Source organism: Oryctolagus cuniculus, chromosome 18 (genome assembly GCF_051225735.1).
Source record: "Oryctolagus cuniculus isolate XC-2025 breed Fujian yellow rabbit chromosome 18, ASM5122573v1, whole genome shotgun sequence".
In the NCBI taxonomy this organism is placed as follows: Eukaryota; Metazoa; Chordata; class Mammalia; order Lagomorpha; family Leporidae; genus Oryctolagus; species Oryctolagus cuniculus.
In genome coordinates, this window is record NC_142884.1 from 21,962,816 (window position 1) to 21,988,183 (window position 25,368).

General features: G+C 49.5%; 2 protein-coding genes across 2 annotated transcripts in view; one reads left to right on the forward strand and one right to left on the reverse strand.

Moving 5' to 3' along the window:
• LOC138846508 (putative ATP-dependent RNA helicase TDRD12) overlaps positions 1 to 23,746 on the forward strand; it is a 36,734-nt gene extending 12,988 nt beyond the window's left edge. Inside the window, exons 2-6 of the mRNA XM_089319514.1 lie at positions 1,396 to 1,554; positions 3,612 to 3,748; positions 7,794 to 7,913; positions 19,885 to 19,984; positions 20,152 to 23,746. Coding sequence (XP_089175640.1) covers positions 1,396 to 1,554; positions 3,612 to 3,748; positions 7,794 to 7,913; positions 19,885 to 19,906 — 438 coding nt within the window. The 3' untranslated portion in view covers positions 19,907 to 19,984; positions 20,152 to 23,746. The remainder of the gene's footprint in view (positions 1 to 1,395; positions 1,555 to 3,611; positions 3,749 to 7,793; positions 7,914 to 19,884; positions 19,985 to 20,151) is intronic.
• Positions 1 to 25,368, reverse strand: part of LOC138846506 (protein Aster-A-like) — a 406,361-nt gene that overhangs the window by 308,981 nt on the left and 72,012 nt on the right.

Consider the following 25,368-nt stretch of genomic DNA (forward strand, 5'->3'; position numbering starts at 1 on the left):
CTGGCTTCGGATCAGCGCAGCATGCTGGCTGTAGCGGCCATTTGGGGGGTGAGCCAGCAGAAGGAAGACCTTTCTCTCTCTCTCTCTCTCACTGTTTAACTCTCCCTGTCAAAAAACAAATCATGAGTTCTTTTTTAAAATTTAATTTTATTTATTTGAAAGAGTTACACAGAGAGGTAGAGACAGAAAGAGAGGTCTTCCATCTGCTGGTTCACTCCCCAGATGGCTGCAACAGCTGGAGCTGTGCCAGTCGGAAGCCAGGAGCTTCCTCCAGGTCTCCCATATGGGTGCAGGGACCCAAGTTCTTGGGCCATCTTCTGCTGCTTTCCCAGGCCACAGCAGAGAGCTGGATTGGAAGTGGAGCAGCCGGGACCCGAACCGGCACCCCTATGGAATGCTGGCACTTCAGGCCAGGGCTTTAACCCTCTGCACCACAGCGTCTGCCCCAAATCATGAGTTTTTAGTGATGTTGTCAATCAAACTTAATTTTGGGGGGCTGGTGCTGTGGAATAATAGGCTAAGCCTTTGCCTGTGGTGCGGGCATCCCTTATGGGCACCAGTTCATGTCTTAGCTACTCCTCTTCTATCCAGCTCTATTGTATGGGCTGGAAAAGTAGTAAAAGATGGCCCAAGTATTTGGGCCCCTGCACCTGCATGGGAGACCCAGAAGGAGCTCCTGGCTCCTGGTCTCGGATCTGCCCAGCTCTGGCCATTGTGGGCATTTGGGGAGTGAACTAGCGGATGAAAGACCTTTTTCTCTGTCTCTCCCTCTCTCTCTAACTCTACCTCTCAAATAAATAAAATCCTTTAAAAAATTTAATTTTCCATTTTATAATTCTTTCCCCTAACAATAAAAATAACAATAGTAGATAACAATAGTAGGTAATAATAACAATAGTAGATAAGACCCATTCAGAGAAGTCAGTCTAAGTTTCATCCTTATTCTTTCTACTCCATTCTTTTCTCCTGTAGGAGGTAATCTGTATTTGTTTTGGTTCATCTGCTGTCATTTAAAAAAATATGAGCAGGCTGTATATATATTCATACTTATTTTTCTTACACAAAAAGAATACTAAAAATGTTCTGAACTTTTTATATATATGGATGTTTTAATAGGTATTTTAATAATAAGAATATTTTTAATATTTATATTTTTAAGCTACAGGAGACCAAATAGAACTGATTGCTTTTTGAGTTGTACTACATAATTGAGAATTGCATATTATTGATCACATGTTTTAAATTTTATCTTTGGCTCTTTGGTATGACCATTTAAGAGAAAGGTAGTTGTCAAAAATGATAGATCACTTAAATTAGAAAGTTACATGGTTCTAAGGTTTATTTGGTTTTAAAAGAAATCATGCATGATTTTATAATCTTTTAAAAATTCTGCAGGTTGAAGATCCAGATTGCTTCTGGGTTATTATAAAAGGATGTAGTCCCTTTTTGGATCATGAAGTCGACTATCAAAAACTAAATAGCGCCATGAATGACTTCTATAACAGCATGTGTAAAGATATAGAAATAAAACCATTAATGTTGGAAGAAGGACAGGTATGTATCTGAATGCACTTTATTTATTGTATCTTTATTATTATTTAAAGATTTATTTAGTTGAAAGGCAAAGTTAGAGGGACAGATAGATCTTCCATCCTCTAGTTCAATCCCCAAATGGCCTTAATGACCAGGACTGGGCCAGGCCGAAGCCAGGAGTCAGGAGTTCCATCAGGATCTCCCACGTGGGTGCAGGGACCCAAGGACTCAGACCATCTTCCTTTGCTTTCGCAGGCTCATTAGCAGGGAACCAGACTGGAAGTGGAGCAGCCGGAACTGGAACCAGCACCAGCCTTTAATTATCCTATCTTGAAACACTAATCAGGATGTAGGGGTGGGTGTTTGGCCAGGTAGTTGAAACACCACCATGTTAGAGTGTTTGCATTCGGTTCCTGATTCTAGCTTCCTGCTAATACACAGACCCTGGGAAGCACCAGATGATAGCTCAAGTAATTAGATCCCTGTTACCCACCTGAGAGACCTGGATTGAGTTCCTAGCTCATAGCCTTCACCCTCTCCCCCACGGCTGTTGTGGTCCTTGGGGAGTGAATCATTGGGTGGGAGTGCTCTGTCTACCAGATAATTGTTAAAAATATTTCAGGAGCTTAGAATGATGAATGTGATTAGAGTATTTTAACGTTCATGGCTGTTGCCTTGTGTTAGGTTTTTGGGTTGCATGAGACTCAGGCTGATGGTGGCAGGGGGTGGTGCTTGTGTAGGTCCAAGTGGGGCCTTGGGATAGATGCCATCCAGATCCAGGTGTTAGGGCCGTCTTCCTGGCGGTGGGAGCCAGGGCAGGTATACGGACCTTGGCAAAGAGGACCTGGGGTTTTCGGTTCTGGGCCAGTGCCTCCCTCTTTGGTTGCTCATGGCTTTGACCGACTTGGGATTGTTTCTGCTCTGTGCTCCACATCAGGGCTTCTTTGCTTTCGTGCAGCCTCAGCCACCATTGCTGTGGTCTGATTTCTCTTGGGTCAGCCACGTTCCAAGTGTGAACTTCGGTAATAGCATGGAGGGGAAGGACATGAACACTCGTTAGGAGGGAGACAAGACCTCATCTGATTTCCTTCCCTCGTGCCCACAAATGTCCTTAGTGACCAATTTGTTATTTTTCCATAGCAGTGACTTACTGGAGGGATGGAACGGGGTCAGTGGTCCTTTAAGTGCAGTCTTGTTTGGGAAAGCATGATGGCCTCCTCACAGTGAGCATTTACCCAGGAGGTGAGCGCTTTCTCCCTGTCCTTTTGTGGAGAGGTGGTTAAACAGGACACTGTGAATAGATTCGGGGTCACTTGTTTTGAAGAACAGGCGTGCTGTTACCTTCACGTGGGTTTAACATGGGAGAGAGCGCCACTTGCAAGCCATGCTAGGGTGACCCCTCCTTCATGGCACTGCTGTGAGTGTTTCACTTCATGCTCTCTCCATTCAGTGGCTGTCACTGCCCGAATCCACTTTCATTTGTTTTCTTTTTTTTTAAAGAGTGATTTATTTATTTGAAAGTCAGAGTTACGCAGAGAGGAGAGGCAGAGAGAGAGAGGAGATCTTCTACTCCCTGGTACACTGCCCAGTTGGCCGCGACAACCAGAGCTGTGCCGATCCAATGCCAGGGACCAGGAGTAAGCTCCTGGTGCAGGGGTCCAGGGACGTGGCCGATCTTCTACTGCTTTCCCATCCATAGCAGAGAGCTGGATTGGAAGTGGAGCAGCCGGGGCTCGAACCAGCGCCAATATAGGATGCCAGCACTGCAGGTAGTGGCTTTACAGGATATGCCACAGCACGGGCCCCTCATTTGTTTCAATATGGTGATTTCTCCCACTCCTTCTGTATTGGTGAGCTGGAATTCTTCCTGTTTAGCACTTTCCTTTCAGCTGATCCCTGTTTCCTGGGGGGCCTTTTCCTGGGAGACAGTGCTCAGTTTGGTCAGCCTCCTACACCTGTGTCATCTCCTGTAAGTGGGGTACAGGCTGAGACGATGTGGAGAGGAGCCTTTAGGGCTGTCATCACGTGACTAGAGGTTTGACTGCTGAACGTAATAAAGCCTGCCTTCTGTTTTGCAGGTCTGCGTGGTGTATTGTCTGGAGCTACGGTGCTGGTGCAGGGCTGTCATTAAGTCAATCATGTCTTCAGCAGACCATTACCTGGCAGAGTGTTTCCTTGTAGACTTCGCCAGGTACATTCCAGTAAAATCTAAAAAGTACGTATGTGTGTGTTTTTTTTTTTTATTTAATGAACATAAATTTCCAAAGTACAGCTTATGGATTACAAGAGCTTCTCCCCCCCGTAACTTCCCTCCCACCCACAACGCTCCCCTCTCCCACTCCCTCTCCCCTTCCCCTTCACATCACGATTAATTTTCAATTATCTTTATATATAGAAGATCAATTTAGCATATGTTAAGATTTCCACATTTTGCTCCCACACAGAAACACAAAGTGTAAAATACTATTTGAGTACTACTTACAGCATTAATTATACACCTAAGAGTAATTGTGTATTAATTACAGAGTTCAACCAATAGTTTTAAGTAGAATATAAAATGCATCTTTTGTATTGTTGTGGCTTCCCCTCAACCCTGACCTCCCTCCCTCCCGTGGCCCTCCCCTCCCCCACTCCCTCTCCCATCCCGCCCTTCATCACGTTTCATTTTCAATTACCTTCATATACTGAAGATCAACTTAGTATATACTAAGCAGGGATTTCCACAGGCTGCACTCACACAACCGAACCAGGTATAGGGTATTGTTCGACTAGTAGTGTTGTTTTTAAGTTTCATAGTAAAACACATTAAGGACAGAGATCCTACATGGGGAGCATGAACCCAGTGACTCCCGTTGTTGATTTAACAATTGGCACACTTATTTATGCTGTCAGCAATCACCCGAGCCTCTTGCTATGAGCTGTCTAGGCTATGGAAGCCCCTTGAGTTCACCAACTCTGAATTTGTTTAGACGTATGTGTGGTTTTATGTCTGTTTGCCTTACTCTGTTTAAGGAGATAATGATGAATTTTAAAGGAGAATGTCAGTTTTTAAAGTAAGGGGATTACCTTTTGCAAAAAGAAGACATTGAGAGTTTTTGTGCCTTAAGAAATGAAAACTTGGGCCAGGCATTTGGCGCGGTGATGAAGTCACGACTTGGATGCCTGTGCGTCACATCAGAGTGCCTGCACTTGAATCTCAGCTCCACTCTCCACTCTGGTTTTCTGCCAGTGCACCCCCGGGAGGCAGCACATGAGGGCTCAAGTTGACCCCTGCCACCCACACGGGAGACTGAGTTCTGGACTCCTGGTGTCAGCCTGGCTGTTGCCGCATTTGAGAAATGAATCAACCAGTGGACAGGCATCTGTGTTTGTCTCTCTGTCTGTGACTTTCAGATAAATAATGAAGGAAGACTGCAGGTTTCCATTCTGCGTGCATGACTAGAGGAGCAAATGGTCCTAATGAGGACAGAGAGAGTGACTGTGGCCTTTCTCCACTTGCCTGCCTAGGGTGGGGCAGGGCAGGTTCAGGCTGTTCCCTTCTCGTCTCCTGGGTGCCCTGTGCCAGCTGCTCTCTGGCCTGTCCTCTTAGTTTGCACGTGGGATGGGGTGGGTCCTTCAGTGCGGTTTGCCTCACCACCAGGAGGTAGAGAGAAACTCTCCGTGTCTCCACAGAGGAGGAAATTGATGGCCACCCTCAGGTTGCAGAGAGCAGATTATATACTCAAGTGCGTATTCCTGGTTGTTCTGCGTCACAGAGTAAAGGTGTGGCTATCACGTAGGGTGTGGAGACGGTTCAGGCTCGTCCTGACTGTAACCTTCATTGACTGTGGGACTGCATGTCACAGCTCACTAGAAAACATTAGCACATCACTGTGTTCCTAAAGTTGTATTGATAAAATGCATGAAGTTTTAATAAATGGTTTCTGGGGGTGGGGGGAACATGCCAGCACACGAGGCTGGTGCTGTGGTATAGTAGGTTAAGTCGCTGCCTGCCGTGCCAGCATCCTTTATGGGCACCCGTTCACTTTGAATCCAGCTCCCTACTCATGGCCTTGGAGAACAGCAGAAGATGACCCAAGTGCTTGGGCCCTTGCACCCATGTGGGAGACCCAAAGTAGCTCCTGGCTTTGGATTGGCCCAGCTCTGGCCATTGTAGCTATTTGGGGAGTGAGCCAGAGAATGGAAGACCAAGCTCTCTGTCTTTCCCTCTCTCTGTCTATAGCTTTACCTCTCAAATAAATAAATGTTAAGGAAAAGCTAGCACAAGTCACTGTTGGTGTTTAGTGATAATTGTCCCATCGTTTGTCCCAGAGTCAGAGGATGTCCATTTAATAGGCAAACACAAGGGCTCTTATTCCAGTGCAAAAAGAGCAGAGCCAGCTAGCCTTCGGTGCAGTAAGAGGTGTCTCTCACGTAGAGGAGTTTCGTGGCAGAAGGGCTCACCAGACATGGAGGATTTGCAGATACTTAAGGGAAAAGTAGGTGCCTCCCCAGCTTGGGATTTTGCACCTCTGTGACCATAATTGTTATAAAAGTACTTGGGGTCAGCGCTGTGGCATAGCGGTACAGTCACCAACTGCAGTGCCGGCATCCCATATAGGTGCCGGTTAAAAAGCCCAGGCTGCTTCACTTCTGACCCAGCTCTCTGCTATGGCCTGGGAAAGCTGAGTCCTTGGGCCCTGCACCCGTGTGCAGGAGGACCTGGAAGAAGTTCCTGGCTCCTGGCTGTAGATCCGCACAGCTCCAGCCAGTGTGACCAATTGGAGAGTGAACCTGTGGATGGAAGACCCCTCCCTCCCTCCCTCTCTCTCTCTCTCTCCCCCTCTCCCCCTCCCCCTCCCCCTCTCCATCCCCCTCTCCCTCTGTGTAACTCTTTCAAATAAATAAATATTTTGTTTTTAAGTACTTACTGTGTTTAGCCATCATGGGAGCTTTTCCTTTTGTGTTTGGTGTTTTGAGTTTATTTTTGGCAAGAAAATCAAATGATTAAGTAGAGCTCTAACCTATCTAAGACAAAGGGTAGGGCTTCAGGGAAGAGAGCTGCTTGATGGTGAGGAAATATGTTGGCATGTCTGTTGCTTGCCTTGTCACCTTGCCGTCCATCAGCTGTTTTGTGCAAAGTTGGCAAATACTAATTTTTAAAACATCTGTTCATAGACAGCAATGTTGGGGTAATTCTGGTCACGTAGTAAATGGAATTTATTTCACAGGCTTATTCATTGTTATTCAGTGTTTCCTTTTATTTTTCACTTTTTATGTATTTGAAAGGCAGAGAGACAGAGAGAGAGACAGAGACAGAGACGAGAGCGGGAGAGAGAGCGCGTGCCTTCTTGTTTCACTTCTAAAATACCTACAACAGCCCTGGGTAGGCCATGCTGGAGCCAGGAACTGGAAACTCAATGTGGTCTCTCCTGTGGGTGGCAGAGACCCAGCCACCTGCTGCCTCCCAGGGCCTGCACCAGCAGGAGGCTGATTGGGTGTGGAACAAGAACTGGAGCCCGGGTGTTCTGACACGAGGTCAGGGCATCCCAAGCAGCATCCCAGCAGGTAGGCCGCATGCCTGCCCCTGTGCAGTATTTCTGTTCCTTCTTTCCCTCCCTTCCTCTCTTCCTCCCTCCTTCCCTCCTTCCTTCTGATTTGTGGTATGAAAGGCAGAGTGACAGAAAAGGAGAGAAAGAAAGAGAAGTGTATCTTTCATCCTTTGGTTTACTTCTGCAAATTCCCACAACAGCCAAGCTGAAACCAGGAACCCAGAACTCTATCTGAGTTTCCCATGTGGGCACAGGGACCCAAGTACTTGAATTGTCTTCACTGATGTCCCAGGCGCATTAGCAAGGAGCTGGATCGGCAGTGGATCTGGGCCCAAGCTGGCACTCGCAAGGACACTGGCGCCGTGGGTGGCGCCTTCACCTGCACCACAGTGCCAGCTGCACAGTGTGTCTTAACCTGAGGAGCCTCACCAGATACACTCTCCCTGAATTCCTGCCCCTGTGCCATGAAATTTTGATGCCACAGATACACTGAATCACTATGTAGGATCTCTCTGCTTTTACAGAAAGATTTTTTTCCACCCTCCAAGAAGCAGTTTTGTCCCCTTGGCCAGATGTCTCCAAGCATCTGTTGGAGGCTGTGTTAGAATCAGAAAGGGATGTCCTTTACTTTGTTTTACGGCAAGCATGTTACTGACCTAGGTGAACTATAAAGGAGTCTGTTCTGTGTTGTGTGTTTTATAATGGAACTCTCTCTGCTTCATTTGTCAGCATCCGAGTTGCAGTGGAATCATTTATGCAGCTTCCCTACAGAGCAAAAAAGTTCCGGTTGTACTGCATGAAGCCTGTTACATTGCACATTGACTTCTGTGAAGACAGCGCCGAGATTGTGTAAGTACAGGTTCTGAAGTCACAGGAATCATGAGTAAACGCCTTCAGTTCATGTCTGCATTTATGTGCCATCAGTTACCCGCGAACAGGTTTTGAAGGTCTGAGTTCTGCAGGAGGCAGCCTCTGAGTTGGTGCTGGTCAAACTAGCTGTGAGTAGAATTCTCAAGCACCCACCCCAGGGCCTGAGCTCTGTGTCTTTTGACTTAAAAAAACAACTTATAAAAAGTAGTAGAGGCCGGCGCCGTGGCTCAATAGGCTAATCATCCGCCTTGTGTCGCTGGGACACCGGGTTCTAGTCCCGGTTTGTGCCCTGGATTCTGTCCCGGTTGCCCCTCTTCCAGGCCAGCTCTCTGCTGTGGCCAGGGAGTGCAGTGGAGGATGGCCCAAGTGCTTGGGCCCTGCACCCCATGGGAGACCAGGAAAAGCACCTGGCTCCTGCCTTCGAATCAGCGCAGTGCGCCGGCCGCAGTGGCCATTGGAGGGTGAACCAATGGCAAAGGAAGACCTTTCTCTCTCTCTCTCTCTCTCACTGTCCACTCTGCCTGTCAAAAAAAAAAAAAAGTAGTAGAGTAATTCTAAAGAAAAGCTTTCATGAAATAAAACTGCTGGAGCATTAAAAAAAAGTTGACCACATGCCTGCCTCTGTCCTACGTCTTTCCTCCTGGAGGCCTCTGTGGGCTGTGCAGGCTGTGACCTTCTCACCCTCCGTTGGTGCACTTACATACCCATGTGATCGTGGATCCTGCCCTCTGTTAGTGCACTTACACACCCCTGTGAGCCTGGCACCTACCCTCTGTCCGTGAGGTTAGACACCTCTGTGGGCATGGACTTTCTTAGGAAGAGAACAGGCTGTCTTGTTTGCAGAATTAACTTAGGAGTAGCTGTGGAGGTTCTTTGCCAATCCATATCCCTCTCCTAACCACTTTGAGTCTTTTTCATGGGTGACTATGACCGATATGGTTATTGGATTTAACCAGTTTCTTCTTGACAGCCAGCTAGATTTTCAAGCCATTTTGTGCTGTGTGTTCCCATAAGAATGTGGGTACATCCACGTAACTTACATCCCTGTCACGGCTCCTTCCTCCTGGTGTGTGGTTACTGTGTGATGGTTCCCTAGAGTGGGCCCCTGCACCAGGCTGTATTCTGCACGGTGTGCCTGTGATCTCTGCTCTTTAAGGAGCACTACTGAGGGCTGGATTTCTGTTTCTGTAGTCTGTGGGGCAGCCACTCTCACCTGGAGCTCCTCTGTCTCTCACTTCCCAGACTGTGGTGTTAACAGAAGAAAGGCTGTATAGGGAGCAGCCCAGTCCTGTCTCTATTTGCATAAGCTGGTACTGGTGCACTGTGCGCCCTGAACTCGGAAGTTACCTCTGCTCTGTGGCCCCTTTGGAGACCTCGTGCTCCACGCCCCACCATGCCCATCACCACAGTTCCCTTGGGAGGTGAGTGCATCACTCTTGGGACCAGCCTCAGAGTAGTATGCTCCAGTAAGCCAGCTTGTCTCTGCTTGGGTCCGTGTGTCCTGCTCGGCTGCTCTCTGGCATCCTGCTCTGTGCTTGTGCACTTCTGCTCTGCAGTGAGGAGACCCGCTGAGCAGCCCCTGTGCTGTTCCTCTCGCAGAGCAGCCAGCTGCAGGCCATCCAGGTGTGGTTTGGGCAGCAGCTTGTGCTCCCCAGCTACCCCTTGGGCAACCCGTTTCCTGTCCTTCTCACCCCCTTCCTACTGACCCCCTTTCCAGGACTACTGGGGTCTTTTCCACCCTCAGGATACCCCTGGGGTAGGTGGAGGACTTAAGAGTAAGTTCGTTTTTTTTTTTTAATTTCCAAGGATTTTTCTTGAAGAGTTGAAAAGAAAGGGGGAGAGATCTTCCATTTGCTGGTTTCCTCCTTAGATGGCTGTGATGGTTGAGACTGAGCCAGGCTGAAGCCCGGAGCCTGGACCTCCATCTAGTTTCCCAAACGGGTGGCAGGGCCCAAGGATTTGGTCCATCTTCCACTGCTTTCCCAGGAGCATTAACTGGATTGGAAGTGGAGCAGCCAGGACTTAAACGGGCACCCATTTGGGATGCTGGCGTTGCAGGCAGCAGCTTAACCAGCCACGCCATGGTGCCGGCCCCAAGAGGAACTTTTCTTACTGGGTTTTCATCGTCATCTTTGGCAGGTGATGCCTTTGCACTCACATGTTATTAAGAATAGTTTTCTTAATGTGTATTACAGTTTTTGACAGATTTGTCAGATTTCCCTCCAGAAAGATTATAGCAATTTATACTATCATTATTGGGGTTTCTTTTCCTATACAACCTCATTAATAGGCTTTTTTTTTTAAAAAAAAGATTTTATTTATCTACTTGAAGGAGTTACACAGAGGAGAGGCAGAGAGAAAGAGGTCTTCCATCCGCTGGTTCACTCCCCAGTTGGCTGCAATGGCCAGAGCTGTGCCGATCCGAAGCCAGGAGCCAGGAACTTCCCCAGGTCTTCCCACATGGGTGCAGGGGCCCAAGGACTTGGGCCATCTTCTACTGCTTTCCCAGACCATAGCAGAGAGCTGGATCAGAAGAGGAGCAGCCGGGACTTGAACTGACACACATATGTGATGCCAGCACTGCAGGCAGTGGCTTTACCTGCTGCACCACAGCACCGGCCCTGTTACTAGGCTTTTTAATTTCTGCTTGTTTGCTGGGTGAACATGATCTCTTGTTTTAACTTGCATTTTTTCACTTGCAAAGTTGGGTATCTCTTTAGTGTTTATTGTGTGTGTGTGGAGAGAGACTGATTTACCTGTTATTTTAGATTGATATTTCTCTTCAGTTATTTGACTTTATCTTATTAGAAATCTAATATTTTTTAAAAAAGAAAAGCTCATTAAGTATTTTTTATGTGAATAGTTTTAGAACTGCTATATTGTACTTTATCCTTGTAATTTTTTTATTTGAAAGTCAGAGTTAGCGAGAGAGAGAGAAATATCTTCTATCTGCTGGCTTACTTCCCAGATGGCCACAATGGCTGGTTCTGGACCAGGTGGAATCTGGGAGCTCCATCTGGGTCTCCCATGGTGGTAGCAGTGGCCCAAGCACTTGGGCTACATTCTGCTGCTTTTCCTAGGCCATCAGCAGGGAGCTGGATTGGAAGTAGAGCGGCCTGGAAATGAACCGGTGCCCATAATGGGATGGAGGCTTCACAGACAGACGGTGGCTCCACCTGGTACCCCGTAACACCTGCCCCCTGTAATTATCTAGATGTAGTGTAGATACTACCTTTCTTAGTAAAAATAAAAATAACTACTACTTTTGAACATTGATTATGTCTAGGCTGTGGGGTAAATATTCTCTATATACTTCCTCATTTGATCTTTTTTTGTTTGTTTGTTTGTTTTTTTTTTTTTGTAAGAGTTAGAAGTAGATAGTCAGCGAGAGAGCAACTCCATTCCTTCCATTAGTTCACTCGCCAAAAATCCGCAGTGGCCAGAGCTGAGCTGATCCAAAGCCAGGAGACAAGAGTTTCTTCCAGGTCTTCCACGCAGGTGCAGGGACCCAAGGACTTGGGCCATCCTCTACTGCTTTCCCAGGCCATAGCATAGAACTGGATCAGAAGAGGAGCAGCCAGGACACGAACCAGTACCCATATGGGATGCCAGCACTGCAGGCTGGGCTTTAACCCACTGCACAACAGCACGCCACCCCCCATTTGATCTTTAAAACAACTCTCGGAAGGAATGGATCTTGTGATACAGCCGATTAAGCCACTGCTTGGGGCACCTTTGGTTCCATACTGGAGTACCTGATGTAAGTCCTGGCTGCCCACTTCCAGGACAGCTTCCTGCTAGTGCCCTAGGAGACAGCAAATGGTAGATCGAATCCTGAGTACCTGCCACCTGTGAGGGTGACCTGAGTGGAGTTCCGGGCTCCTGGTTTCGGCATGGTCCAGGCCCAGTTGTTGAAGACATTTGGAGAGTGAACCAGTAGATAGAAGATTTCTCTCTCTCTCTTGCCCTCTCTGATGCTCTGCCTTTCAAATAAATAAAAATGAATAAACATTTAAAAAACTAAAATAACTCTTGAAGTATGGTGGTAGCATATGTGATAGATCCAAACAAGAGAAATGTAAAATATTTTATTCTGATCTTGACTTTTTATTTTATTTTTATTCCTTCTAAATTTTGGTTTCTCCTGATTTTCTACTGCCTATACCTTGTCCTATGATTTTCTTTCCAAAGCATAGGCGAGATGTAGAAAGGTTAAGTTGATAGAGATCAAATGGGAGGTGGCGAATGGGTGCTCTAGTGGGCAGAGTGAGGACCATAGCAGCCGCTTCCCCACAGCTGCCCCTACACTGTTGGCTTAGCCGACATGTACTGATCCCTCTCTGTGCCAGCCTGTGGAGACGCAGTGATCTCAGAATCGCTGCCCCAGGGAGCTTGTGTTTTGATTTGTCACAGGTAACTGATGTTGCAGCAGGCAGTGCCAGGTGGTGAGCACAGGTCACCTCACTGGGGCCCTGGGATGTGAGTTTGTGTTGGTGCAGGCAGCAGTGTGGAGAGAGGTGTGTCACAGGAAGTAGCTGGGGTCTTTATCCCCACCCGGAGCAGGGCCAGAGCTATGCTCTCTGTTGTGTGCATCGTGTGCTTGATTGGTCATGCAGAAAGAGCCCTGTGTGTGGTTTACAAAGCAAGATAGTGTACTAACTAAAGTGTCCTTGGCCCTCACTGGAGTGTTGCAATGTTCCCACTGGTTTCCTTTTTCTGGTCCAGGGTGTGAGCCAGGCCTCCAGCTTGCCTCCAGTGTCCTGTCTGGTTAGTCTCCCAGAGTCTGGGACAGTTCTTCAGTCTTCCTTCATGGCCTGGACGCTTCTGAAGAGTCCTGGTCAGTTATGCTGCAGAGGAACGTTCAGTTTGACTTGGCCTGATGTTCTCATGATCAGACTGAGGCTGTGCGTGTTGGCAGAGAGAGAGAGGTCTGCCATCCACTGGTTCACTCCCCAACTGGCTGCGACGGCTGGAGCTACGCCGATCCAAAGCCAGGAGCCAGGAGCTTCCTCTGGGTTTCACACACAGGTGCAGGAGCCCAGGGACTTGGGCCATTTTCTGCTTTCCCAGGCCATAGCAGAGAGCTGGATCGGAAGTGGGGCAGCTGGGACTAGAACTGGCACCTGTATGCCATGCCAGCACTGCAGGCAGCAGCTTTACCTGCAACACCACAGCGCCAGGCCCTATCAAGACATTCTGAATTTGCTACGGTGAGGTTCACTTTTTCCATCATTCCTTATACAGTTTTAAAACTTTAATTATCTTTTTTTAAAAAGATTTATTTATCTATTTGAAAGTCAGAGAGAGAAGGAGAGACAGAGAGAGAGAGAAGTCTTTCATCTACTGGTCCACTGCCCAACCAGCTGAAATGGCCAGAGCTGAGTTGACCTGAAGCCAGGAGCCAGGAACCTTCCCTGGGCCTCCCACATGGGCACAGGGGCCCAAGGACCCGGGCCATTCTCCAGTGCCTTCCCAGGTCATTGCATAGAGCTGGATTGGAAGTGGAGCAGCCAAGATCCGAACTAGCACCCACATGGGATGCGGGATGCTGGCACCACAGGCCTAGGCCCTAACCCGTTGAACCACAGCACTAGTCCTTTATTTATCTTTTTTTAAAAAGGTTTTATTGGCCAGCCCTGTGGCTCACTAGGCTAATCCTCTGCCTGCAGCGGCGGCACCCTGGGTTCTAGTCCCAGTCAGGGCGCCGGATTCTGTCCCAGTTGCTCCTCTTCCAGACCAGCTCTCTGCTGTGGCCTGGGAGTGCAGTGCAGGATGGCCCAGGTGCTTGGCCCCTGCACCTGCATGGCAGAACAGGAGGAGGCACCTGGCTCCTGGCTTCGGATTGGAACAGTGCGCCGGCTGCAACGTGCTGGCCCTGGCAGCCCCTTGGGGGGTGAACCAACGGAAAAAGGAAGACCTTTCTCTCTCTCTCTCTCTCTCTCTCTCTCTCTCTCTCTCTCTCTCTCTCTCTCCTACTCTGCTTGTCAAAAAAAATAAAATAAAAATATTTTATTTATTTTTAACTTTTATTTAATGAATATAAATTTCCAAAGTACAGCTTATGGATTACAATGGCTTCCCCCCATAATGTCCCTCCCACCCACAGCCCTCCCCTTTCCCACTCCCTCTCCCCTTCCATTCACATCAAGATTCATTTTTGATCCTCTTTATGTACAGAAGATCAGTTTAGCATACATTAAGTAAAGATTTCAACAGTTTGCTCTCACACAGAAACATAAAGTAAAAAATAATAGATGATTTTTTAAATGATGATGAAATCAGATCAGACCTATTGTCATGTTTCATCCCAGTGAGAGTCAAGTTGGGAATTGATAATTTCTTTTTTTCTTTTTTTTACAGAAGATCAGTTTAGTATACATTAAGTAAAGCTTTCAACAGTTTGCACCCCCATAGAAACACAAAGTGAAATATACTGTGTGAGTACTCGTTATAGCATTGAATCTCACTGTACAGCACATTAAGGACAGAGATATCCTACATGAGGAGTAAGTGCACAGTGACTCCTGTTGTTGACTTTACAAATTGACACTCCTGTTTATGGCATCAGTAATCTCCCTATGCTGCAGTCATGAGTTTCCAAGGCTATGGAAGCCTTTTGAGTTCTCCAACTCCTATCTTGTTTAGACAAGGTCATAGTCAAAGTGGAGGTTCTCTCCTCCCTTCAGAGAAAGGTACCTCCTTCTTTGAAGACCTGTTCTTTCCACTGGGATCTCACTCATAGAGATCTTTCATTTAGGGTTTTTGTTTTTGTTTTTTTTTGCCAGAGTGTCTTGGCTTTCCATGCCTGAAATACTCTCGTGGGCTTTTCAGCCAGATCCGAATGCCTTTAGGGCTGATTCTGAGGCCAGAGTGCTGTTTAGGACATCTGCCATTCTATGAGTCTGCTGAGTATCTCGCTTCCCATGTTGGATCACTCTCCCCTTTATTTATTCTATTGGTTAGTATTAGCAGGTACTAGACTTGTTATGTGATCCCTTTGACTCTTAGTCCTTTCATTATGATCAATTGTGAACTGAAATTGATCACTTGGACTAGTGAGATGGCATTGGTATATGCCACCTTGATGGGATTGAATTGGAATCCCCTGGTATGTTTCTAATTCTACCATTAGGGGCAAGTCAGCTTGAGCATGTCCCAAATTGTACATCTCTTCCCTCTCTTATTCCCACTCTTATGTTTAACAGGGATCACATTTCAGTTAAATTTCAACACTTAAGAATAACTGTGTATTAATTACAGAATTAAACCAGTCATATTAAGTAGAACAGACAAAAAAAATACTAAGAGGGATAATGTATTAAGTTGTTCATTAACAGTCGGGGCTATGCTGATCAAGTCACCATTTCTCATAGTGTTCATTTCACTTCAACAGGTTTCCTTTTTGGTGTTCAGTCAGTTGTCACTGATCAGGGAGAACATATGATATTTGTCCCTTTGGGACTGGCTTATTTCACTCAGCATGATGTGTTCCAGATTCCTCCATTTTGTTGCAAATGACTGGATTTCATTGTTTCTTACTGCGGTATAGTATTCTAAAGAGTACATATCCCATAATTTCTTTATCCAGTCTACCGTTGATGGGCATTTAGGTTGGTTCCAGGTCTTGGCTATTGTGAATTGTGCTGCAATAAACATTAGGGTGCAGACTGCTTTTGTGTTTGCCAATTTAAATTCCTTTGGGTAAATTCCAAGGAGTGGGATGGCTGGGTCGAACAGTAGGGTTATCTTCAGGTTTCTGAGGAATCTCCAGACTGACTTCCATAGTGGCTTGACCAGTTTGCATTCCCACCAATAGTGGGTTAGTGTCCCTTTTTCCCCACATCCTCGCCAGCATCTGTTGTTGGTAGATTTCTGTATGTGAGCCATTCTAACCGGGGTGAGGTGAAACCTCATTGTGGTTTTGATTTGCATTTCCCTGATTGCTAGTGATCTTGAACATTTTTTCATGTGCCTGTTGGCCATTTGGATTTCCTCTTTTGAAAAATGTCTATTGAGGTCCTTGGCCCATCTCTTAAGTGGGTTGTTGGTTTTGTTGTTGTGGAGTTTCTTGATCTCTTTGTAGATTCTGGTTATTAACCTTTATCTGTTGCATAGTTTGCAAATATTTTATCCCATTCTGTCGGTTGTCTCTTCACTCTCCTGTTTCTTTTGCAGTACAGAAACTTCTCAATTTGATGCAATCCCAGTAGTTGATTTTGGCTTTGACTGTCTGTGCCTCCCGGGTCTTTTCCAGAAACTCTTTGCTTGTGCCAATATCTTGAAGGGTTTCTCCAATGTTCTCTAATAACTTGATGGTGTCAGGTCGTAGATTTAGGTCTTTAATCCATGTTGAGTGGATTTTTGTGTAAGGTGTAAGGTAGGGGTCTTGCTTCATGCTTCTGCACGTGGAAATCCAGTTTTCCCAGCACCATTTAGTGAATAGACTGTCCTTGCTCCAGGAATTGGTTTTAGATCCTTGATCAAATATAAGTTGGCTGTAGATGTTTGGGTTGATTTCTGGTGTTTCTATTCTGTTCCATTGGTCTATCCATCTATTTCTGTACCAGTACCATGCTGTTTTGATTACAACTGCCCTGTAGTGTGTCCTGAAATCTGGTATTGTGATGCCTCCAGCTTTGTTTTTGTTGTACAAGATTGCTTTAGCTATTCGAGGTCTCTTTTGCCTCCATATGAATTTCAGCATCATTTTTTCTAGATCTGAGAAGAATGTCTTTGGTATCCTGATTGGAATTGCATTGAATCTATAAATTGCTTTTGGGAGAATGGACATTTTGATGATGTTGATTCTCGCAATCCATGAGCATGGAAGATTTTTCCATTTTTTGGTATCCTCTTCTATTTCTTTCTTTAAGACTTTGTAATTCTCATCGTAGAGATCTTTAACGTCCTTGGTTAAGTTTATTCCAAGGTATTTGATTGTTTTTGTAGCTATTGTGAATGGGATTGATCTTAGCAGTTCTTTCTCAGCCATGGCATTGCTTGTGTATACAAAGGCTGTTGATTTTTGTGCATTGATTTTATATCCTGCCACTTTGCCAAACTCCTCTATGAGTTCCAATAGTCTCTTAGTAGAGTTCTTTGGATCCCCTAAGTAAAGAATCATATTGTCTGCAAAGAGGGATAGTTTGACTTCTTCCTTCTCAATTTGTATTCCTTTAATTTCTTTTTCTTGTCTGATGGCTCTGGCTAAAACTCCCAGAACTATGTTAAATAGCAGTGGTGAGAGTGGTCATCCCTGCCTGGTGCCAGATCTCAGTGGAAATGCTTCCAACTTTTCCCCCATTCAATAGGATGCTGGCCATGGGTTTTTCATGAATTGCTTTGATTATATTGAGGAATGTTCCTTCTATACCCAATTTGCTTAGAGTTTTCATCATGAAAGGGTGTTGAATTTTATCGAATGCTTTCTCTGCATCAATTGAGATAATCATATGGTTTTTCTTTTGCAGTCTGTTAATGTGGTGAATCACATTGGTTGATTTGCGAATGTTGAACCATCCCTGCATACCAGGGATAAATCCCACTTGGTCTGGGTGGATGATTTTTCTGATGTGTTGTTGTATTCTATTGGTGTGAAATTTATTGAGGATTTTTGCGTCTATGTTCATCAGGGATATTGGTCTATAATTTTCTTTTAGTGCTGCATCTTTCTCTGGCTTAGGGATTAAGGTGATGCTGGCTTCATAGAAAGAATTTGGGAGGATTCCATCTTTTTCAATTGTTCTGAATAGTTTGAGAAGAAATGGGATTAGTTCTTCTTTAAATGTCTGGTAGAATTCAGCAGTGAATCCATCTGGTCCTGGGCTTTTCTTTGTTGGGAGGGCCTTTATTACTGTTTCGATTTCTGTTTCAGTTATCGGTCTATTTAGGTTTTCTATGTCTTCATGGTTCAATTTTGGTAGATTGCATGTGTCCAGGAATCTATCCATTTCTGATAGATTTTCCTGTTTGCTGGCATACAGGTCCTTGTAGTAATTTCTGATGATTCTTTTTATTTCTGTGGTGTCTGTTGTTACGTTTCCTTTTTCATCTCTGATTTTATTGATTTGGGTCTTTTCTCTTCTTTTTTTAGTTAGTTGGGCCAATGGGGTGTCCATTATGTTTATTTTTTCAAAAAACCAGCTTCTCGCTTGGCTGATTTTTTGTAATGTTTTTTTGGATTCAATCCTGTTAATTTCTTCTCTGATTTTAATTATTTCATTCTCCTACTAGATTTGGGTTTGGTTTGCTGCAGTTTTTCTAGGTCCTTGAGATGTGCTGAAAGCTCATTTATTTGGTACCTTTCCAATTTCTTGATATAGGCACCTATTGCTATTAACTTGCCTCTCAATACTGCTTTTGCTGTATCCCATAAGTTTTGATATGTTGTGTTGTGAAAACTTCTAAATGTTCTTATCATAAATTTTTTGAAATCCATATCTTGCATTTCTTCTATCTCATCATCTTCATAATCTTGGCTTGGGGTGTTTTGTTTATTTGGAGGCATCATAGTGTCATCGTTGATCTTGTTCCCTCGATTTCTGTGTTTGTTGCTTGGCATAGTTAATTCTTGTTTCGTCACTGTGTGTGTGTGTGTGTTTTTTTTAATACTATGTCTGTGTTAAGTGGACTGCCTGCTGTTGGAGGAGCCTTGGAGGCTTGAGATGGGTGTGGCCTGATAGCTCTGCTTGGTTCTTCTGGGTTACGGGTGTGCAAAGGTGACACCCTCAGGTTATGCGTGGTAAATCTCTCCTTTTTATTTATTTATTTATTTAGGAGGTAAGTAATACCGCACCGCACTGCTGTGCAGAATTGATGGTATTTAGCTTCCGATCTCTGGCTTCTACCCAAAGAGTCTGTGCAGGCTCTGTTTCTCCTCTGGACTCCCACTGGGTTGCCTAGGCTACTGAATTGTAGTGACTCAGTTCCTTAGCTCTCCCTAGTTGTTATCTAAATCCAGAGTGAAGGCCTGCTCTTTGTCTCTTGCTTGCCTTTGCAAGGTTGGCAGAGAGAGAAACTCCTCTGTACCAGTACCCCCCCACCTTTTTTCCTTCTTTCCTGTAGTCAGTCTGGTGAACTTTCCCGCTCCCCTCTAGATTCTGACCGCCATTTCCCCGCCAATGTCTCAGGTTACTGAGCTCACCTCCCCTTCCAGCACCGATGTGTGGACTCGGAGCCCTGGGCGTCCCTGCTCTCCCTGCTGGTGTCTGTGTGACATCCACTCCCCTTCCTGCACTGGCGCGCAGACCATGCAGCTCCCGCAGCTCGGCTTCCGCGCGGTGGGCGACCTTGTTCTCCCAGTAGGTCCTCCGAGTCACAGCCACTAGATCCGGAAGAGTTTCCTCTGCAGTTTTTTCCTGATCCTTTTTCTGAGGCTACCATAACTCCACTTTTATTAAACTAAATTTTCCTGGACTATCGGTGCGTGCCCTCACTATTCCACCATCTTGGCTCCACCCCGTCCTTCAATAAAAATATTTTATTTATTTGAGAGGTAGAGTTATAGACAGAGAAAGACGTAGAGAAAGGTCTTCCTCTGCTGGTTCACTCCCCAAATGGTTGCAGTGGCAGGAGCTGAGCTGATCAGAAGTCAGAAGCCAGGAGCTTCTTCCAGCTCTCTCACAGGGGTGCAGGGGCCCAAGCACCTGGGCTATCTCCCACTGCTTCCCAAGGCCATAAGCAGAGAGCTGGCTTGGAAGAGGAGCAGCTGGGATGCAAACTGGCCCCATACAGGATGCCGGTGTGGCAGGTGGAGGCTTAGCCTACTGTACAGAGCACAGGCCCCTATTGATCTTTCTATTTCTTTGAAAGGCAGAGAGACAGAGATCCTCAATATCCTGGGTCACTGCTCCTGCAGTCTCCCCCTGTCCCCTGTAGTGACACTGCACACCCACCCCTGTGGGCCCTGCTGAGGCCCTGACGGCGGGTCCTCCAATGCCTCTGTCCCCAGGTGCCGTTCCCCCTGGCTCTGAGGATGCGGGACATCTACATCCTGGAGGGCGAGCACGTGCTCCCGGCCATGGCATACACGGCCCTCAAGATCCATCACAGTGAGTCCTCAGGGCCCACAGAGGCCCGGGTGCTGGGACGGCGGAGCTGGGGGTCCCCCTGCCTGTCCCTCGTGAGCAGGACTTGAGGGAGGCATGAGGGGGTTTGGGATGCCTGGGTTCCCTTCAGGAGGGCACTGAGAATCCCCCTGTTGCATCCCCAATCCCAGGCCCCCACAGACCACAAGGAGAAGTGGCCAGGGTCATCGCACTGGAAATTGGCCCCTGAGCAGTCCCTCCAGTGCTTGGCGTGACACCCAAGACATCCTGGCCCGATGACCACAGCTGTCTGCACACAGGACCCTCCTAGGACAGGTGGGTGGGTTCCCACCTGGATGTGGGCAGGGCTAGAGGGAGGTGGGGCTGTGGGAGACCCTGTGCAGTGAAGGGGAAACCAGCCAGCACTGGATCCCCTTTAGCCATCTGAGAACCCCCGGAAGGCCCAGGTGCCCTGAGCCCAGTTGTGGGGGCCGAGTGCACTCCTGTGAGCAGGGTTGGGCACAGAGGCAGGCGCTGGGGGCCCCTGTGGCAGAACTCAAGGGCAACTGAGTGTGGGCTCCGCAGCTCTAGCCTCGGGCCAACAGAAGTCAGCGGGACCCGGAGCATCGCTGGCCTCTGGGCTCCGGTGGGGAGGGGTCCCTGTGCTCGTCCCCTGCTGCAGCTGCCATCAAGGACCTGAGCGCCTGGGTCCCCATGCAGAGCAGAGATGGGTTTGTCCCAGCTCTGAGGCTCTAAGTGGGGGCCCAGTTGCAGGCTGTCCAGGCACTGGGGAGGCCCCACTGTGCCTCCAGGTGCTGCCTCCCCTGGGTGCTCGTAGGACAGTAGCAGTGACAGCCCAGTCTCACCAGGAAAGAGACAGTGGCCCAGGGGCAGAGGACACAGGGCACCCCTGCCACCTCTTTAGAAACTGCATTCCCTGTTCCCAAGGGCCTAAACCGATCTCCATGTCTGCCCCACAGCCCCAGCTCTCACCCCCATCATCTTAGGCTCAGTTCCTTTCCAGCCATGTAGGAGGGACTCAGATGTGGGTAACTCAGCGAATGCACTGTTAGGGCGCAGGAGGTCAGGTGGGGGAGGTGACGGGGTCCTGAGTTGGTGCCTGGGTCCCCAGAGATGAGAGTGAGGTGGGGAGTTCAGGGCCATCCACCCTGTGGGGCTGTGCAGGAGGAGCCGGTGGTGTCCCAGGGCTCCCCTTGCCCGGGCTGCACACACCCTCCCGTCTGGGGCCAGCAGCCTGGAAGAGTCCTCAGCGTCACACGTGGTGATGGGGACCCCAGGATGAGGTCGGGGCAAGCACCGAGCAGGCCAGACGGGGGCTGTGGTAAACAAACCGTGTCTCTTCTTGCAGCCAAGGCTATAAAATGGTGCAGCAGGCCCCTGGGGCAGGCACGCGTCCCCCAGATGCACGTTCCTGCCCCCACTGCTCCGAAGGCCAAAATCACCATTCAGGACACAGTGGCAGTGTGGGAGCAGACCAGGGGTCCCGCTACCCGTGCAGTGATGATCGTCCTCCAGAAAGCTTTGGCCTCTGCATCGCCGAGAGGGAAGGCCTGGAGGAGGAGGAGAGCTGGGAAGGCAGCCCAGAGCCCCTCGGCCTGGGCTTCCCTGTGGGGACCACAGTCTCCAGGTTCTGCCAGCCCCACGGAGTCTCCAGAGTACTCGAGGTGGGGAGGCCTGTGCCAGTGCGCCAGTCTCCCTAACCTGAGCGGGCCAGAGCACAGGGAGGACGACTTCTCCGACGCTGGCAGCCAGGAGGGCCTGTGGATGTGGGCTCCTCCACGGGCCTCGGAGCCCCCGGAACCAGGGCCCATGCAGGCTGTCCCCGCCTGGGGGCCACGGCTGAAGACTTCCCCCTACTGGCATGGCAGCCCCACGCACTCTGGGGACAGTCACGGGCTGGAGCCGGCCAGAGCCAGCCCTGGGCTGGGAGACCAGACCCGCGTGCCCTCCCTGGCCAGAGGCCTCCTTACCTCCTATTCCACAGGACACCTGGATGATGGGTGCCTCCTAGAAGAGAGGCCGAGTCCAGCATCTGTCCTGCCCAGGCTGGGCAGCAGCCTTCCGTGTGTCTTCACGGCATCCTATGCACTTGGTTGAGCCCCCACCGCCCAGGCTCTTCCTGGGGCCAGGACACCCTGACACTGGAAGACAACAGCCGTGCCAGGAGCCACTGTACTCTCCTCCCCGCCCCCCTCCCCCACCGCCACCCTCAGGTGGTGCTGAGCCTGTATTAAATTGTTCCATGGAAAGGAGTTTGCTCCAGTTTGTGACCCCGGTGCCCAGCGGCAGCAAGCTTCCCCGTGTTCCTGGGGAGATGGGTGGTTCCACAGCCCCCATCCTCAGGCAGAGACCCGCTCAGGACCCTGCAGGCACAGAAGAAACTCCTGGCTCCTGGCTTTGGATCGGCACAGCTCTGGCGGTTGTGGCCATCTGGGGAGTGAACGAGCAGATGGAAGACCTCTCTCTCTGTCTCTGCCTCTCCTCTCTCTGTGTAACTCTGACTTTCAAATAAATAAATAAATCTTTAAAAAATGGAATTATTTATGTATTCAAAATGTAGAGTGACAGTGAAAGAGAGACAAATCCTTCATCTACTGGTTGATTCCCCAGAAGTCCTTGAGGTCCAGTTCTATGCCAAGCGAAGGTCAGGAACCAGAATTCCAACTGTGACTCCCATGCGGGAGCAGCGGCCCACATATTGGGGCCGTCTTCCACTGCTTTCCCAGGCCTGTTGGCAGAGAGCTGGAGCCGAAGCTGAGCAGCTGGGACTCGAACCAGCTCTCCACTATGGGATGCCATCATTGCAAGTTAGCACCACCCTGGCCCGTGCACTTTAAATGCTAATATCCATGAACTTACTGAAGTCCTCTCCTACCCATGTGAACGTGTCCTTGTTTAGAGACTTCGGAGAAGCAGGCCACGCCCTCAGCTCCTCTGACAGCCCTCATGTTCCTGGAGCTCCCGTCCCTCCACAAGGGAGGGAAAGCATGGAGAACTGAAGACGGGAGGGCGAGCCCGAGCGCGCAGGGGTGAGTGTGCACTGGGGCTGAGCCTGGCTGTCGCTCCTACTGGGCTCCCAGCTCCTGCTGGGCTGCACCCTGGGGAGCCCCAAGCACATCAGCGCTCCCCACCAGGCCCTCTTGCTGCTCCTGGCCACAGTGGACAGCAGAAGGCAAGCGTGTGCAGGTGGACGAGAGCAGAGCAAGCCAAGGAAGCAGAACTCGCCTTAGCACAAGCTTCCCTCTACCAGCCCAGTCCTGCCACAGCAAGAACTCACGTGCAGGGCAGGTGCTGGGGCACAGCGGGTTCCACTGCTGCTTAGGATGTGGGCATCACAGGTCAGAACGCCTAGAGTCCTGTCCCACTGCTGCTTCCTGGCCAGCTTCCGGCCAGCCCCAGCTGTGCTCCCCTGTGTGGGGGAGGTGAACTTGCAGCTGCAAGACTTCCCTCACCATATGGGTGGTGGTTCCAGTCCCAGGCATTCCTCTTCTGATCTAGCTCTCTGCTATGGCCTGGGAGAGCAGTAGAAGATGGCCCAGGTCCTTGGGCCCCTGCACCCACATGGGAGACCCTGAAGAAGCTCCTGGCTTCGGATCGACGCAGCTCCGGCTGTTGTGGCCATCTGGGGAGTGAACCAGCGGGTGGAAGACCTCTTGCTCTCTGACTCTGTCAATGCTTCTCTGTAACTGTGGCTTTCAAATAAATCTAAAAAAAAAAAAAATGGAAGGAGGCCATGGAGGGAGGGAGACTGGGCAGGAGGTGGCAGAGGCAGCAGGGTGGGAGAGGGTGTGTGCGGGGAAGCCAGGGACAGAAGGGAGCTGGGCTCCCCTGGGGCGTCTTTCGGGGAGCGCAGGTGCGGGAAGAGATGGAGAAGTCGTGCACGACCCCTGCCTTTTGACAAGGCTGCACTTCTCTGTGTGTCCTGGTTCTGTTCTCCCCATGGGAAGACAAGGACCTGGGTGTCTCTCCCAGCCCAGCCAGGGCCCTCGAGCCCCAAAGAGCAGAATGTGGTCAAATGCCAAGTAGGTGTTTAGAGACAACTGGTCTACCCCGTGTCCCCTAGCCTTCAGGGCCGTGAGTGCAAGAGAGAAGCAGAGGAGCTGTGCTCCAGCCTGCCCGCCACACTGGCACTGGGTGTCCTGCAGATCCCATAGTCACAGCAGCCAGTCATCAGGGTCCCAGCCAAGGTGCGAGAGGCTGAGCTGGCCCAGGGCTCCAGAGGCCCTGTGTGGTGCTTTCTCCCCTTGCCCAGGCAGGGTTTCCACTGGTTCTGCGCCTTCCCTGCACCCAGGCATGGGCCCATGGTCAGGTCCCCGGGAAGAGAGAGGGAGAAGGAGCTAAGCCCTGTGTTAATCCAGGGCTGGACTTGGTCACTATCAACACACACACACGTGCGCCCTCTGCAACTGCAGGTCATGCAAGCTGTGGCCTGGGTTGGGCGTGGAGCCCCCCACTCCCGGGAGGACAGGCCCCTCCTGCCCCACTGGGGACACGGAGCAGGTATAAAGGGCCCCGCGATGGCAGCGGCTGTCCCTGCACCATGAAGCCTGCTGCTTGCCTGGTGCTGCTCAGCGCTGCCTGGCTCCTGTTCTCTCTTGCCAGTGGGTGCCAGCCACGGACGCCTGGGCTGGGGGTGCTCTGGGGGCAGGGGCCAGCTTTCCAGGGCAGTGCTGGCTCCCAGGGCGGGTGAAGGGACGCACCTGCCGTGACCCATGCCTTCCATTTCTCTTCAGATTGTGACATCTGCCGGCTGTGCAGACAGCTGTTTATGAATTTCTGTCAGGACCCTCCGATGCGTATATTTCCTATGTGCAAAATTACCAAAGTGACCCGCTAGTGCAGCCCTTGCGCTGAAGCAGTGCGAGATGGGCAACTGACAGCAGAGGAGAAGGGGCACGCGATCAGTGCCGTGGTGAGTCCAGCTGGGCCTGGCCCAACACCGGCTCCTTCCGGGGCCCTGGGGAGGGGGCACTGCTCGTGCCCACCACAGCCCAGCCTGGGACTCTGTGGGAAGAACCTCCAGATGAGGACGCAGAGTTGGGGGCCGCCCCCCCCCACGGTGCGGGCAAGTACAGGGAGGGAGACTGTGTGGACCCGGAGCCCTGGGCTCCATGGCTGTTCAGCTCCCCCAGGCAGGCCCAAGACCCTCCAGGACCGCTGTCCCCACGGCAGCCCTGCCTCTGTAAAATCTCAGCTCTGGCCTCCCTGGCCACAGCCTCTCCAGCGCCCGAGCCCGAATCTTCTCCAAGCGGTGACCACTGGGTGCTGTCTGCCTTCAAATCTCACTAACTCACCCTGACCCCTCAGGTGCCCTCCTCCACCCCCAGACCTCATGTTTCCTTCTCCCTGGACCCCAAACGGCCATCTGGGGCTCCGGAGCCTGGAAT